The 18,138-nt window shown below is 45.2% G+C and overlaps 1 protein-coding gene across 3 annotated transcripts in view; it reads left to right on the plus strand.

Annotated features, from left to right (window-relative positions):
• Window positions 1–18,138, plus strand: part of LOC147610546 (single myb histone 1-like) — a 61,887-nt gene that overhangs the window by 17,724 nt on the left and 26,025 nt on the right. For all 3 annotated transcript variants that reach the window (XM_086786164.1, XM_086786166.1, XM_086786165.1), the window contains exon 3: window positions 1,799–2,022. In XM_086786164.1, coding sequence (XP_086642290.1) covers window positions 1,799–2,022 — 224 coding nt within the window. The remainder of the gene's footprint in view (window positions 1–1,798; window positions 2,023–18,138) is intronic.

Raw genomic sequence — 18,138 nt, forward strand, 5'->3', positions numbered from 1 at the left:
GAGCCCTGCAAAGTCGTTGACGATGCGCGGGAGCATATTAACAAGCTGCAGGCTCTTCAGCAGGAAGTTCTTCAGGCTAGGAAAGAGATATCGTCAGAGGACATGGCCATAACGTTGCTGTCGCACTTGCCCTCTCAGTACTCAGCATTTTACTCGTCTTTGATTACCAGTGGCAGGCTCAGCACCATCACGTGGGAGGAGCTTGTGCCCATGGTCTTGGACCAGGAGAAACGATTCACGAACCCTCCTCAGGGTGGAGGTTCGCGGAGGCCTTAACTGGCCAACGGTAGAAAGGCCGTAACATGGGCAAAGGGAAGGCTTCCTCGGAGAAGTCTTCTGAGAAGAAGTCCGATGTTGACTGCGAGAAACTAAAGGCAGAGAGGACCTATAATGATTGTGGCGAGAAAGGCCACTATTGGAGGCAGTGTCCCAAGCGGAAGACCGAGAAGGGTGAAGATTCCTCAACAGCAATCATGAAAACTCCGGCTTTTGTGCACCTGGAGGTGATGGACACCGATGTTTCATTTTCTTCAGGCAGGGAGGAGATTGGAGGATTCTCCGCAACGGATACTCGGGAGTGGATTCTAGACAGTGGTGCTTCTAGGCACATGACTCCTTTCCGTTCAGATTTACAAGATCTTTGCAGGTAATCTGGTCTCAAGCTCAGTGCGTGTAACAACATATTTGGACAACTATTATGGGGGTTTGGTTGATGGATATTTGCATGGAGGAGCGTGCCTAGTAATCTGTACTGGAGACATCGTCAATGTCACAGATTGCCGTCTTGCTGATGTGGCCTTTGGCTTCGATTTGATCACGTGAAGAACCCCATGGATTGAACTTGCAGAGTTAGGGTTGGCTGTGCAGCATACTGGCTGGACAATGGATTAACCCTTCTTTCCTAGAGATACATGTGACTATAGGGCGGTCGGAGTATTTGGGGCAGACTTTTCCAGGACGCTTGAGTTTGAGCTTGTTGGACAAGAGGACCTTGAGAGTTGTGGAGTAATTAGGTGCAGACCAGTGGTGAGCCTCGGGCACCTGTGATCTTGTATTCAGAGCAAAATATATTCCTTAAAAAAAGGGTGGGGGGTCGGGCAACATTTTTGGCTCCTAGTGTGGTGTACTATTCATATCTCTACATGTGTTTGTGTCGTGATTAGTGCTTTTAAATCTTGTTTAAAGTTAATTTGACTCCAACTCATGCACCCACCCGGCACCTGGTTGTTACATGCATTGACAGGTAGAGCCCTTAGATTCCAAGAGTGCACAAGGTTGGGTTTGGGGGAAGTTTTTATTTGGGTTCTCTCATTGATCCGTGGACCCCAGCTATCATCAACCAACTCGCAGCTATGATGAGCCTTGGTCCGTCACATTCATCATCCTCAGTCATTGGATGCATGTGTCATGTGGCTTTACCATTTAGAGTTAGGGTTAGGGCTAGGCCACCAGTTAGGGTTAGGTTTTTGTAAAGAACCAGCCCATGTTGTGAGCTCTATTCTAGAAAGGGACAAAAGAGGGTTTGTGTGTTACTCTAGTTAGTGCAAAACGTTAATTAACACGTCAATGCAAATTAATGTAAAGCTGCTGACTAGGGTTGGCTGCCTTAGGGGTGGGCTGTGTAGACCAATTTAAGTGAGGCATTTGTGAAAAGGGGGTCGGGTAGCAAACTCTGCTATTCTTTGGGCACCATTTGTATTTGTGGCATGATTGTATACATGCTAATCCATTAAGAGGATTCAAGAGGTAAACATTGACAAATAATGTTAGGCCTTTTTTTTTCTCTAAATTTGGGCAGGACAAATGGCGAAATATGAACGTTGGGCTAAGCGGGCATGGATCAAGAGAGAAGCTGCCAAAGGCATTTTTGAAACATGGCCTTCTAAAGGGACCAGATGAATGCATGTCCCCTGTCCCCATGGGTGTGCTCTCAGGAGAGTTTTCTGCAGATGAAACTCGTGGCACTGCTGATACATTGGTCTCTTCAGACAGCTCCAAAGACAGAAAGTTGCTGGACTACAGGTAGAATATGTCATCATCTTTGTGTGGAACCTTCTGGTCAAATCAAGTTAATTGTTTTACAGGTGGGATAATGGTTCATATGCCTTGGATAACTGGATAAGATCTCATATGTTCTGTTTGGTATTGGGATTTCGAACTGTCGCAGATCTCATATAATAATATTGTCTATAACTGGTTAACCTTTTGGGCAGCTCAAGAGGGTTGAATACTAAAGAACTGCGCTAGATACTGTTGTCTCCGAGGGAGTTTATTGCTGTTTTATCTTGTGGCAGACGTTTCCCTTGTGACACACCTGCTGCAGAGCCCTACGAGAAGTGGAACTAGAGGTTAGATGATAGAGGATGCAAGAACAGATGTAACTGTCTGGTGTAGACAGGAAGCAAGGAACATAAAAGCTAGAACTTAAGAGATTCACCCATACGTTGCACAAAGTGCCAGTGGGTCCCATCAGCCAGCCTTCCCTGTTCTCTCCTCCTGGAGTATTTACAAGACAAGGTAAAAGCTGAGAGAAATGGTGCAACAACTACCTCATTGTGCTCTTTTGATCTTATGGGCTGGGAATGGATGTGAAGGCCTTCACTAGAATTCTAGAAACACACTGCAATCTGATAGCTCTAATCTTCTTCTGCTTCTCTGCTATGTTTCTTGCTGTGTTTAGGGCTGGATCTGGGGTGTTTGATAGCTGGAAACTGTGTGATTGAAGGTCAAGGATGAATGCTGAAGTTGGGAAGATTCCCTATTAATAGGACAAGTAGCCCCCTCTATGACTGGTGGGTCGTAGTGGTCCGCCAATGCACAGCCAGCAGTATTAAGAAAAAGTCGAATTGGGCTTGCTGCACTTGCATGGTTCTTAGGTATTTTGTGTAGGGCTGTTCTGGCTACCCAAACTGGTCTAAAATTGGTTGCATTGCTGCACAAGCACATGTCACTCCCTTGCCTCTTAATCAAGGAGGCTTGGAAAAGGCCTGTTTTTGACTGTAACTCAGGTAGCCCTATAGCCATGATGAGTATTCCCGCTCTCCCGCTTTCCCTACCCTCTTTTTCGTCTGCCTGGTCAGGTGCTTGTCATGTGCATGCACATGGACACGTAAATCCCATTGCTAATCCTTGAGGGGCAGCAGATAAAGACCAGATTTTGGAGCTTCAGCAGCAACTGTAAAAGGCATGGAAGGCAGTGGGATGGACCAGGTTCCTGTCGGCCAGCAGATAGGAGATCTAGCAGATGGTGTCGGCTGCAGGAGGTTTATTTGTGTCCAAGGACCTGGCCGACAAGAAGGAAAGAGGTCCACCTTTTCATGGGCAGCCTAGGGCTGCCAAAGACACTACCTTTTTTTCATTTGCCTCCTAAGCATCAACATGTGCGTGCGTGAGCCACACCAACTGTAGAGAGGGCGGGGGAGTGGCATTGGCAGTTGTGACTAGCCAGTCCTAGAGATCCACTCCACGCAAAGCCGACTCCACCTTCACCTTCCACAAGGTATATGTGGAACCATCCAACTTGGTAGACTCAGAAAACATATGCAGCACAGTTGAAGCAACCATCATTATAATTGGGCTCAAATCTCAGAAAAAACTCACAACTGAGAAGAAAGAAGTGTTCACCATAGGTACCAAGATGCCTCAAAGCAACCAACCACACCAGACCTCGTGATATGTGTCCACTAGAGAAGAAAATGCAGCCAACAAAGGGGCTGCTGTCGTGAAAAGGCCGACCAGCAGTAGCAAATCTGAGCAAGAAGAAATCAAGACTGAAGATAAGGCAAAAACGCACAAGCCTAGAGTGACGATACCATGATAGAGTGTGCACAGAGCAGAAGCAAAGGGAGCGCTAGAATGTGCTAAACTGAGAGAGAGAGAGAGAGAGAGAGAGAGAGAGAGAGAGAGAGAGAGAGAAATGAAATGATATATTAACGTCCTCAAAAGGCCAAAATGACCTATGAGACCAAAAAGGTTACAACAATTGGTGGATCTGATACAATGTCTGTGTAAGAAAAGCTAAAACAACTAAACAACTAACTGATACTGAAACAACAACTATAAGGAAAAGTAAGGTACTAGGGGCTCCTAATGGATAACATCTGGGAAGGAAAACTCCAGCAACAAAGGTAAGCATCATATACATCACTATCCAAAGATGTCTCTCATCGGTCGATGGCGGATATCCTCAATGTCCTCCATGGTGAGTACTCTGATTGGACGTCTCCCGTGCCGTGCTAGTATGGTCTGCGAAAGGCCAAAGTGGGCTATGAGACCAAAACATAGTACACAAGTGATGGTGTCTCATCAAAAGTAAGACAAAAAGGACTAAAAAAAAGTCCTAAACAGCTATCAAAGGAAAATACTCCTACTGAGGTACAACAAAAGTGTATAATATCTACAACTAGCATAAGACTGGTGTAATCTGCTCATCTCGGGTGCTGTAAGATAGAGAAACTAAAGTGGCGGGGCAATCGTCTCCTGTGGCAAGTGATGATGGCTCTAATCCACTGGTGATGAAGCGGCCGTGGACGAGGTCTTGGTAAGCGTGGGCATCTCGCTCGACAAAGTGCTATGGCCCTGTCAAGGGTGACTCCTCTTTAAGGACATCTATGGGACGTCTGGCTTGCCGAGGGGGTAGTGGAGGTCCTGGTCGTATTTGCCAGGGTGGTCCTGGCCCTGAAAAAATATGTCATGGCTTGCTGGAGGGGTGGGTCCTGGTGTGCTGTCCTGGCTCATAGGAGAGCCTCTCGATGGCGTCTGAGCTCCAATAAGAAAAGCCCCAAACACCTCTGATCCACAAACTCCATCACATGTCGTAATGGTCCAAAACCCTCTCGGAAGAGACACCAGTATCTCCCTCATATCTCATAGTACACAGTACATCGGCATATGTATTGCTCCTCTGGCTCCACTTCCTGGTGACATAGCTGACAAATGGGGTCTTCTGGCTTCATCTCCTCGTACCTGCCAATCTCTACCCTCAGCTGATGTGATGAAGTCCGGATCTGTCCAATGGCACTGCGAATGCCATGTGAGAGATGGGTGTCCATGTATGTAGACCGTGTCACAAAGCCATCTAGGGAGAGAGGTAGAAAATGGTCCCGATAGTGGGCCATCTTCATGCCTAATGGTAGGGGGGGGGGGTGTTAGGGCCTTTGTTGTGGGTGTGAAAGCCCTTATGAGGTGTTTTATCATTTTTCCTCACTCCCCGCATTTTTCCCCTATTTTTCCCATTTTTATGTGGCTTGGGAGGCAGCCCATTTGCTGGCCGACTGCTGAACTGGTCCACGACTCCATGCCAGAGCTGGCCGACTGGATGTGATGCTGGTCGTGGAGTTTTCAGGGCCAGTCGGCTGCCTACACAGCAGGCCGACTGCTGATGTGGGGGCATATAAATAGGCCCCCAGCCCCATACCACTCAGTGTACCATACCGGGATCTTCTTGTGTATATCAGAGCAGAGTTACACGCCTATTTCTCTCTCTCTCTCTTGTGCTGTATTTTTCTGCATGCGTTTTGCTCTTGTGTTCCCAGATCTGGTCATCATCTCCGCTGCGTATTCTGACATGGTATCAGAGCCCTAGGCTCTAGATAGTTCTTGGGATTTGTGTGAGCAAGAGGGGGACTGTTTTGTGGCTGATTGGTGGACTGTTTTGGACTGTTCGGGAAGAGGAGAAGCAAGAGGACGGCGGGCTGATTTGCTGGACAGCCACTTGCAGGTATTAGTTCTTCTTTGTTCCCACCCACCCACCCTTTTCAGAGGACATCCCCGCAATGGCAGATCTGTTTGAGATGGCCGAGAGACATGTGAAGATCCCGACACTCCCCACGTTCCCGGTGGACCTTCAGTTGGACGGGAGTAACTACGGCATATGGAAGGTTATGATGGAATCTGTTCTGGAGTCCTATGACCTCGCTGATTTCGTCGTTGTTGGGGTTCCACGGCCGGAAGTAGAGGAAGGGGAGTTACCGTCAACCCGAAAGGACCGGGAGGCTCAAACACAGATGTGGGATCGTGTCAACGCTAGGGTCCGTTCGTTTATCTTTCTCAACTGCACACCGCAGGTAATCAATCATGTAAAGCACATGACACTGGCCAGAGGTATATGGCAGCATTTGGCTTCTCTTTACAACAGGGTATCGCCCATGAAGAGGATTTCCTTGGAAGTACAGATGCGGGTTATGAGCCCTGCAAAGTCGTTGACGATGCAGGAGCATATTAACAAGCTGCAGGCTCTTCAGCAGGAAGTTCTTCAGGCTGGGAAGGAGATATCGTCAGAGGACATGGCCATAACGTTGCTGTCACACTTGCCCTCTTCGTACTCAGCATTTTACTCGTCTTTGATTACCAGCACCATCACATGGGAGGAGCTTGTGCCCATGGTCTTGGACCAGGAGGAACGATTCACGAACCCTCCTCAGGGTGGAGGTTCGGAGGCCTTAACTTGCCAACGGTCGAAAGGCTGTAACACGGGCAAAGGGAAGGCTTCGACGGAGAAGTCTTCTGAGAAGAAGTCCGTTTTACTGACCACGAGAAACTAAAGGCAGAGAGGACCTGTAATGATTGTGGCGAGAAAGGCCACCACTGGAGGCAGTGTCCCAAGCGGAAGACCGAGAAGGGTGAATATTCCTCAGCAGCAATCATGAAGACTCGGGCTTTTGTGCACCTGGAGGTGGTGGACACCGCTGTTTCATTTTCTTCAGGCAGGGAGGAGATTGGAGGACTCTCCGCAACGGATACTCGGGAGTGGATTCTAGACAGTGGTGCTTCCAGGCACATGACTCCTTCCCGTTCCGGTTTACAGGATCTCTGTAGGCTTTCTGGTCACATTCTTACTGGGGATACATCCACTATCCCAGTTCACAGTGAGGGCAGGATGGAGATAGTTCCCGATGGCAGAGGGGGGAAGCATTCCTCCCAGGTGTTGTATGTTCCGGCACTTGGTTTTCATTTATTGTCAGTGCATCAGATTTGCAAGACTGGCGTACGGGTGGAGTTTGATGAGCATTTTGTTGCTCTCCGGGACAAAGCAACAGGCCAAGTGGTTTGGGAAGGCGGAGTGGAGAATGGAGTTTACAAGCTTTCAGCACCCTCTCTCCCAGGTCCTCAGGTTTGTGATGAGTGGCAGTCTGGTAATGGCCACTTGTGTGTGGATACGTTGCAGGTGCGGGCTTTCCGGGACCAGATGGTGGATAGCTTTCCAGTAGATGGCAGCAGTTGGCTGGAACTTTCCAGTACTGATGTTGGTAGTTCTTGTGTTCGTCAATGTCAGAGGAAACTAAACAGGTCACTTATGCTCTGATGTCTCGTCGTATTCGGGACAAAGAACCTCCAGTAGATGAGGATGTTCTTTCCACGGGGACCTTTCGGAAAGCCAGGCAAGTGGCAGTTGATTACTTGTAGAAGGAGGTGGTTTCTCCAGGCTTTGTGGTTCCGGATTCAAAGGGGGTGGTTGACAGGTTTCAGAAGGCCTTGCGTGGTCTTCAGCAGGTTTCGAGGACTTGTTTTTGCACCGTAACAGGTGTTGATCCTTGTGAGCAGTGTGATGCCTCTGTGACTGAGAAGCTGTATGGTTCATTGATCTGGTTGATGGACACCAGATTGGACGGGAGCTTCCTGATGAGGCAGTTGAGCTCGTGGTTGCGGATGACTCTTTGGGAGGCAGGATTGCGTTTCCTGTGGTTTCTGCGGCATGGGAAGGATCATGGACTCTTGTACACAGGAGGGTTATTGTTGGATGTTGAAACCGGCCTCTGGTAGAAACCAAAGTGCGGTAGACTAGCAGTCACCCTTCCACTTGTAGTCCAGATATAAAAGCAAATGTGATTGGAGCTAGAGTGCCCCAAATCTGAAAATAGAACGACACCTGTTGGCCCCAAAGCTTGGCGCCCCTTGCGGTATTTCTTTATTCAATTTCAAAAATATGTAAGGCTGAGTACAACAAAACCAACCAAGAGAATACACCTGTATGTCCAATCCGGCAGCCCACAATACCTCTTAGCACAGAGGATTCACACACACAGATCTGTGTCTCAAAGCAACACTCTGTGCTTCCCTCTGATCAGCCAAGACCATTCAGCAGGACAGCCTTGAGCATACATCCGGCATATCTCATGCACATGATTCCACAACTCAGCTCAAACATACATTCACTGTCCAATCTCTGTTTCCACCCTTTTCAATCTGCCATACCCCTCCTCTCACAAATGGCCAGATAGCACAAATCTGCGGCAGACATAAACCAATGGAAAGAAAGACAGATGAACAAGTTCAGAGCTTACCAAGTCAGTGCGTGGTTCTGCACCCGTGGAACAGTTCGTACCAGTTTGCACTTGACAACGATTGTCTGTACTCTTTCCCCTGCAACCACTCGACTATTGCACCAACCAAGCTTTGGAAAAGCTCTGCCTGCAACTGGAAGTGCTGTACCTGTCTGTACAGACCAGAAATTCAGCACTGTACTTGTCCGTACAGCCTGTACCAATAGTCCACGTGGCACTGTACTTGCCTGCGTTGCCTGAAACCAGCCTCTGTACTCGACTGTACTAGCTGGTACAGTTCTGTACCTGCAGCCAGTCGCCTGTCAACAGTCGTACAGCTGCCTGTACCTGCTGTGCGTACGACTGTACCTGCAGCACAGTTTCTGTCTGAACCCACAGCACCTGTACCTGCTCAGCCTGTCAGCGTTGCCTGTATCAGCAGAGAAACATGCAGCAGCCGTACTGTACTTGCTGTCGTACAACTCTGTACGGCCTGCACACGTGGGCTGTACGGGCAGGTTTGCATAGAAAAACAGCAGCAAAAACCAGCAAAACAGTAGTCGACTTGCTTCTCCTCCTCTCCACGCTTCAAACTTGCACGTATGTTACAGGCCTCCCCAAAAGCTAGAGAGAGAGAGAGAAGTGAGACTTGAAAAATGGCAAGCGTCCTCGATTGCATTCTGGTGATACAGCAAAATATCCAAAGTGAAATATACAATATGGCAAGATCAGCGTCCCAATCTCTCTAAGCCATGCACATGTATCAACATTCACTGCAAACCAATGGCGTAGTAATAGTCCAAGTTGTATACCACTGTGAACCATACATAACCACAATATCCCATGTGACTAGTACACATATATCATGGAAGTCCCATAAACAGATGTACTGTCAGCCATCAGTGCCTTCGGTGAGATAAAAACTGCACCAAGCGACCTCTACATGTCATCTGAGCCTATCTGTATCAAGGGAGTGGAGGTGCTACCCCCCTCTTGAGCATCAGACAATGCTCCAGACCCATGCTCTGCTGAACCTGAATGAGCCACAACAAGAGTCGGCTCTAACTCAAAGGCATCGAGATAAAGCTGCAAAACCTGAGGTGAATCTGTTAAGTCACCTTCCTCCATCCACTTCGCATCCATTGGTGAATAGTTCTTGAACTTCACAAGATAGCGACGGGAAACTTTACCTCGTACCTTTCTTTCCTTATGTGCCAGTATCTGCTCTGGAATAAGAACCTCATCAAGTTCCTCAACTTCCGGCTGAGCCTCATCCCCACGGAAAGGTCTAAGGAGACTCACGTGAAAAGCATTGTGAATCCTCCAGTGATCTAGTAGCTTCAAACGATAGGCTACCTCACCAATCTTTTCCAATACCAAAGGCCCATAATAACGCTGTCACATGTACTCTGCACTCAATGCATGGTGACAAGATGGCTCATCATCAGAAGTGCAACAGTTGTACAGTTTTAGAACCCAATAGGATGATAATTGTCGTACGCCGTGACCCCATTGTACATCCTCAGTCCAAGATAAGTCAGGCATGAGCTACGTAGGTCATTCCTCAGCCTTAGTGGGTCAGTCAGTCAGTTAAGTCCCTTAACCCACTTGGAGAGAATCATTCATGCATGTAGAGTCAGTATAGAAGCCTTAGGGTTTGCATCAGAAAGCACTCTGCATCTTGCATAATATGCATTCATATGCCTGTGCATCATTTAGAACATCCCCAAAGCCTTAGGGAATTTACTGGGATTTATCTGGTATTTTTCCCATATTTATTAGTATTTATTTATCATTATTTGCATTATTGGGCATTTATAAATATTAACTTTATTAAATGACCAACCTCCAGTTAGTATAAATAGGCTTGCCTAGAGCCTCTTTTCTCATTCAGTCTTCATTGTGCTAAGAGCTCTCCTCTCTCTTGCTTTCAGCCCAAGACTAATCCAGCCCTAGAGCCCATAAGCTTTCTTCTCCAGCCCTTGAGAACCATAGCTTCAGCCCAGCCCTAGGCGCCTGCATTCAGCCCTGTTTCAGCCTCAGTTCAGGCCCAGATTCAGCATACCCTTCATCCTCAGTCCAACGCCAGAAATCAGCAGTTTGCAGCCTGCATATACCTGCGTTTTTGCCCAGCAATCAGCAGTTTTCTCTGCGTTTTTGCACAGCTGTACAGCAGCAGCCCTGCAGCCCCTGTTTCTCATGCGTTTCAGTCCACAGCATCCTCATCACTCCAGCGTTTCTGTCCACAACAGATCCCAGCCCTGAAGGTTCAGTCTACAGCAGTTTCCAGCCCTGAAACAGTTGTTTGCATCAGTGTCCAGCCTTCTGTGCATCATCCACACATTCAGCAGTCATCTGGTGAAGGTAACATAGCATTCATATGTGTTTTCAGCATTCTAACAGTGAGTAGAACAGTCCACCTTCTTCTTCTTTGAGCCTCAGGTGTGCAGCCCTTCCTCATGCCCTTGGGAAGAGTGCATAGGCTCGAGATCAAGTCATTGAGGTGTTTCTACAGCAGTGTACAAATCAGCCGCTCTCCGATCCTCCGAGATCTTGCGTTCGGCTTATCTACAGTCCAAAGTCATTCTCTCTAAAGTAATAAAGCAAATACTATCTCGTTATCGGGATAGGGGGCCCTTCAGTGGGTAATTCGGGACCCAATCTGGTGTAGAGTTCTCATATCTCTCTCTCTCATCTCTTTAAAGTTTGAAGTAATGAAATGGATTGCTAAACTCACGAAACTCAGGATACAGAAGACGGTGTGAGCATTTGTGTGACAGGATCAACCAATACAAAGACTTCCGCTGCATATCACATTGGTATCAGATTCAAATAGTCCACACACACGGTATCCTAGCGTGGGGGCATCCTTGGATGGTTAGATTGCGTTCCGGCACGACCACCGACTTCAGCATCATGTCTACAGGAGAGAGTACTCATCGGCCGGAAGACGTCTCCCCCGAAGGAGACCTTGTTCTTCCGCCTACAGCAGACACCATAGCTCTTCTTAGAGCTCAGAACCAGCTGCTTATGGAGCGTCTCCAACTCTTGGAGGCAGCAGCAGCACGTTGTCGTGCCATGGCACGTCTATGATATGAAACCGTGCATGTGAGGCCGTCAAATACACATCCAGATGCATGAGGTTATGTGCCATGATGAATCATTATATGATGTCTGAGTATATATGTTCATATTGTAGATAAAGTTCAATAAGATGAGCTGAGGCTGAGCCAGGTTTTGAAGCCCTTGACAGTGTGGTGTGAATTGTGGAGGATTTTTTTTATGCTTATGGAGAATTTTGGAGCCAGCAGATATCTTGTGCCTTGATAAGACTGGATTTTGCTTGTGACATTAGCACTGAAACAGAGAACTTAATGGTGCATATTGGTCGGGATCTTGATTGTATGCTTTAAATGGCAAAATCATATGCACAATAAGGATGTTAAATGGAGCTAAGGCGTGAGAAAAACCTTTATGGTGTAAAGGTAAAAAGGAGTTGATTATATATATATATATATATGGTCAACACTCCATAACAATGGAAAAAGGGGAATTAAAAAGGCATTGAGGATTTTAACCTTAATGCTAAGGTTATGTTTTATAACCTTAGTGCTAAGGTTAACAAAATATTGGAGAATTTCTAGAAATCGGGCAGTTTTCTTTCTATGGCATGTATAGCTGGCCGCCGAGATCGCCGCGGGGAAAGGAAGAAAACGACCGGAAAGAGACGTCCATTGCAGAGTGAGGAGAAAAGATATGCAGCGTCTGATAACAGTGTCGAAAAGACCAGGCTTTTTTATTTCAAAAATATATAGACTGTATGTGCTTTGTAGGTGCTAGAATTAGAGAGTAATTCTAGCACAACATAATGATGTATTTATGGGAAAAACTATTTTCTAAACCAACACTGAGCGATGCTTCTCCAGCTGTTTCACCCTCGCATAATTGATATGAAGCATACGGTTGGTGGAGTTCCACGCATGCAACTCGACAGCTAAGTGTTTTTTATATATATATATATATATATATTCTCTTAAATGTTACTCTCATTCTATACGAATTGAGAGAATCGTTTAACCCATATATATATATCAAAAGAAGTTTGGAATTGAATAGAAGGATTTTTGGGGAAGAAGCTAAGGAATTTGGAGCTCGGTGATTGGTGAAAAATGCATTGAAGCTGAGGAAAATTTGCCTTACTTTCTTCTCATATGGATTTTGAAAATTATGAGTATGTCAAAGCTATGCCAAATGCTATATTTTGCTTGTGAGATGTTAGGACATTAAGGCAGGTTTTCAGGTGATAAAGTACATCTCGAAATAACAGTTTTGAGGGCACTGGATGTAATGGATATAGCTGGACACATGTATATTGGAATAATTGGAAATCTTTGTTATGCCCACATGTGAATGGTTCAAAGGATTTCATGCAAATCTGTGCATTCACCTGGAGGAACTCAAGGATGTATTGAGGGAAGAGGACACATGTATTTGTCAATGGAAATAATGGTGTTCAATACTCCTTGGGAAATCTTGTACGTGAAATTCCTTGTTGGATTTGACATTCACTCTCACAGCTAGAAGTTTTGTACTTTCCTGGCTACTCCGCACACTTCACGACAACTTTGGTGAACCCGACGTGAAACTGCTGGGGTGAGAGTGTGGTGAAACATACAGCGAAGCTATGGCTGAGAATTCTGAGGGCCAGGGGGTTCATTTTGACCCCGGAGTTATGCAGATGTTCCAAATGTTTTCCATGTACATGCAACAGCAACAAGCTGCTGAGAGGGGACAGATTTCCATGACCAAAGCCTTACAATCAATTGTGAAAAAGGTAGATCAATTTGATGGGAAGGACATTACAAAGTATCTGCGCAATTATATAAAGGAGATGGAGCTAAATAGGGTGACCGAGGAGGATATGGTTCGAAGTTTCGAGTTGGTATGCGTTCCTGAAATAAGAGAGCGCATAAAAGGATTGCAGACAGCACAGGGTGGCAGAAATTGGGAAGAATTCAAACTTGCTTTAAAGGATGAATACTTCATGGAGGATTCTGAGCGAGTGACCAAACGAACTTTTTTGGAATGGGTCACAAAACCTAAAATGGGAATTTCTGCCACAGAATTGCTAAGGGAGTTTGAGAAGCGTTATGCCCAGTTGTCAAGAATAGAGCGTGCAACTTTGGACAGAGAAAAGACAGAGCTCTTCTTGCAGGCAGCTGGGAAAGATCTCCAGGAGACATTGGAAATCCTCCTTGAGGATAAAAATACAGAGCAAGGATTAAAGAGTGATTGGAATGATGTTGAGGATGCAGTCACTATGTTAGCAAAGCGGCAGCGGAGGAGGGATAAAATGGTGATGGGCTCTGCAACCCCCATAGCTGCTGTTACCCCTGAGAGTTTATCCAAGCCAGCTGCCACAATTCCTAAGATAGATGGGCCGATGGATGAGCTTATCAAGGGTATGCGTGATTTAAAATTGAAGATGTCCAGGATCGAAGAAAAAGGTCTACCATTGGGGCAGGCTTCTATGCAAAGGCCTCAAATCAAAGAAGGGTTTACATATAGATGCATATGGTGTGATGACCCAGAGCATGCAAAGAAGGATTGTACCAGCTATAAAGAAGCTCTTAAAAATCAACTTGTGTTCTTCAAAGATGGGAAAATCCATCTTACAGAGACTGGTCTTCCGCTGAGTACAAACTTTGGGAAAGGAGGGATGAAAAAGCTGGTAGAGGATATGGCTGCTAGTCATGCCATTTCTATGGTTGAGGCAGCAACCTATGGATTAAAGGTTGGTCAACAAAAGCAAGGATTTGAGAATGATGAGGATTATGAGAATGAGAATTTTTGGCCGTCAACAATGGAATTAATTGCATCAAGGAAAGTGTCAAAGCAAGCTTTGCATGAGGCAGGTGATTGTATACGCCTTGAGACTGGCTGGGAGGAGCCTGTGGATTCTTTATCCATTCATGCCTATATTGCCAAATGCCAAAATAATGAGGCACAGGTAGAGGAGAAACGTAAAAGGGAAAATGAGGAAGGAGGGCCATCAAAAAGAGTTACACGTGGAAGTGAAAAGAAGGATCCTGGGCCATCACATATGCCTCCACAGCAAAGCAGACCTCCACATGATGTTTCAATGGAAGAAGTGCCAGCAAAAATGAAGGAGAAGGGTAAAGGGAAAGGTCCACTCTACAAGCTTCAATCTGATATTGAAGTTGCAACAGATCTCAAAAAGGTGCTTGAAGAGAGAATTCTAAACAGCAGGGTGGAATTCACACTAGGGGAAGTCTTGGGGATTGCAAAGAAAGAATTTCATGATGAGATAATTGATATTATACGAAGAAAAAGGCAGTCCATAATTGAATCTATTCCATCACAAGGGGAAGCAAGCACTTCCAAGACTCATGGTGTACAGGTACAGAAAAAGGAAGAGAGAGAAAATGTGGTGGAATGTAATCACTCTGCTGATGGGGCACGACAAGTGCGTTTTGTGGAAGAGGATGACGAAAAAGAAGTTCTTACAAAGAGTCATTACTCCAGGAGCCATTGGGCAAGAGCCACCACTGAAACCCTTGTCAAGATAGGTGATTTGGAAGAGCCATATGTCGCTCTAATTGATCATGGGTCTGAAATAAATCTTATGGCTAAAAATCTCTACAACAAATGTAAGTGGCCAATGGATGTGGATCATGGGTGGATGATTAAAGCAGCTAATAATTCATCTGGAGAGCTTTATGCAGCATGTCCAAATGTAAGGGTAACTATAGGGGATGTGAAGGATGATCAGAATTTCTTTGTTCAGGAGATGTCATCGTATCCCCTTATTCTTGGGCAACCCTACATTACAGCTGTAAGGATGGAAACAAAGGTTTTGGATGACGGTTCAGCTTATGCAAGAATAAGGAGTAAAGATGGCAAAAAAGCTGTTCAGTTTTTGACAGTTTGCATTAATCATGAAAGGAATCGTGAATCTCTTCGGGCACAGTCACTCCCAAAGATAAACAGAGAGTTTATGAATTACAGGGAGATGAGGGATTTTGGCCAGGTGCCATTGTAAAGCGGGATTCCAATGGTACAAGGGGAAATGAGTTCTCGCAGGACTCAATCAATGTAAATAGTTTTTCAGCAAATTTTCAGGGATTCTCCAGCTATGGGTTACTGGTTTTTGTAAAAAGCAAGGATTTAAAGCGTGGCATGCAAAAACATATACAAAATGAACAAAAAAGTTTTGAGCAGTGTGGTCTTTTGGAGAAGAATGAGTTTATTTCAGGGATGCTTGATGAGGTGTCATTTATAGATACTATGGATGTACTTTTTGATATGAGAAGAGCATGCTTACAGGGTGGAAATGAAATGATAAGGGTGTCATCTGTGGAGATGTATGATATAATCCAGGAATTTGAGGGGGTGGAATGTAAAAACATGAATTGTGAGATGGATGCTCATGTTGATACAAAGTACAAAACGGTTGCAAAAAAGGTGAAGCCAGTTGCCTTGCCCTTGCCACCAGGAAGCAAGGAGAAGATAGATGAAGCTTCTATGCAGCCAAATCTTAGAGATCCGAAGAAAATTGGGCATAAATTTACTCAAGAAACTCTGAAAGAGCTGAAGATTGGTGAGAGGGATTTTCTGTTGCCAGTTGAAAGGGAATGCTTTGAGGAGATGCTTGTAAAACATGGGAAAGCTTTTGCCTTTCAGCCGCATGAGATTGGTTGTGTTGATCCAAGTGTAACAGCACCAATGGTGATCTTTACTGTTCCACATGTGCCCTGGAACCTGCGGCCAATTCCAGTACCAAAGGCTCTCTTGCCAAAGTTGATGGAATTACTAAAGGAAAAGATCAAGATGGGAATCTTGGAGCCTTCATGTGCCCCATATTCCAACAGATGGTTTACTGTACCAAAGAAAAATGGGACATTGCGCTTTATTCAAGACATGCAACCTGTAAACAAAGTCACAATCAGGAATGTGGGAGCAGGTCCAATTGTGGATGAGTTTGCAGAAGCATTTGCAGGGAAAGCTATATACTCTATGGGTGATCTGTATTCGGGATATGATCAGTTCCAGCTGGATATGCAAAGCAGGGACTTGACCACAATGAGAACTCCTTTGGGATTAGTAAGGATGTGTACCTTACCACAGGGAGCCACTAACTCAGTGGCACATATGATGAATGGAATGAATAAAGTCTTACGGGACTTCATACCACAAAAAACTATGCCATTTTTGGATGATGTGCCAATAAAGGGCTGTGATGAGAAAGACAAAGATGGGAATTTGAATTCAAAAGGGTGCCGCAAGTTTGTGGCAGATCATGTAAAGGATTGTGACATGATTCTATCCAGGCTTGAAGAAGTGAATCTTACTTTATCTGGGCAGAAATCAGTATTTGGGATTGGTGAAGTGCTAATAGTGGGACATCTTTGTAGTACTAGTGGACGCCGTCCTTGTCCAGCCAAGATAGATGCAATACAAAGAATGAAGGAAATATGCATTAATGTTACAGAGCTGAGGAGATTTCTTGGAGCATGCGTCTTTTATGTTATTTGGATCCCACATTATGCACATGTAGCAGATCCTCTTTATCAGCTTTTGAGGAAAAATCAAAAATTTTTGTGGAGTGCAGTACATATTAAAGCTATGCGGAAGCTGAAATATTTGCTCCAATCATCACCCATTTTGAGAAAGGCAGATTATGAGTGTGGCAGGCCTGTGATTGTTACAGTTGATACTAGTCCTACTGGGATTGGATGGGCAGTAGGGCAAGATGATGAGGATGATCATAGGTATGTAATTAGATTTGGAGCAAAGGTATTAAGCTTTCGACAGCGAAAGTATCCACAGATCAAGAGAGAATTATGGGGGATAGTCACTGCTCTAAAATGTGAAAAAGAATATCTTATTGGGGCATCTGTACTTGTGGAGACTGATTGCTTGCCACTTCTTGGGATGATAAGAAGTTGTACCACTCCAGATATTGCTATGCTTAGGTGGATTGCTTATATCAAGTCACTAAATCCTGAGTTTGAGCATATTGCGGGAAAAGATAATCCAGTTGCAGATATGCTATCAAGAGCCAGGTATGAAGATGAGGAAGAGATGGTTAGTGACATTGATGATGTGGGTACAAAGTTTTATACTACAGCATATGCAAAGGGGGATCATATTTGCTTATCAAATGCACTTGAGTCTTTTATTGAGGAAATATATGAAGGAGATTGGTTGCTCATTGGTCAATATTTGAGCACTCTAACAAGGCAAGAAAATTGGTCTGACTCAGAATTTAAGAGGATCCGCAGAAAAGCATATGGTTACTTTCTAAAGGATGGGTATCTCTGGAAACATCCTAAACAGAGGAATGCTATGCCACAGAGAGTCATATGTGATAAAGAGACTCAAGGGAAGCTTGTGAAAGAATTCCATGAGAGTCTCTGGGCTGGGCATAGAAGTGTGTGGGCCACTTTTACCAAAATAAAGGAAAAATATTGGTGGAGAGGAATGTACAAGGATATTTCCCAATATGTGGAAACATGCATGGTATGCCAAATGTACTCAAATGTGAGGCATCGTGATGGCTTGCAACCAACCTACCCACCTGCCATGCACTACAAATGGGTAGTGGATCTAGTTACAATGCCTTTGGGAATTTGGCAGATGCGGTACATAGCACTTGCAAGAGAAGATTTGACAAATCAGGTAGAAGGGCGTGCTCTTAGAACAAAGAGTACGGAAACAGTATGCAAATTTCTCTTGGAAGATGTGATCTGCCGATATGGTTGTGTTGGGAAAATAACAGCTGATAGGGGAGAGCTAGATGTTGAAGAAGCAAGGGAATTCTTCTCTAGAATTGGTATCAAACTGTCTCTAACAT

This window comes from Cibotium barometz, chromosome 49 (assembly GCF_041138505.1).
Source record: "Cibotium barometz isolate CiBa-2024 chromosome 49, ASM4113850v1, whole genome shotgun sequence".
Classification (NCBI taxonomy): Eukaryota; Viridiplantae; Streptophyta; class Polypodiopsida; order Cyatheales; family Cibotiaceae; genus Cibotium; species Cibotium barometz.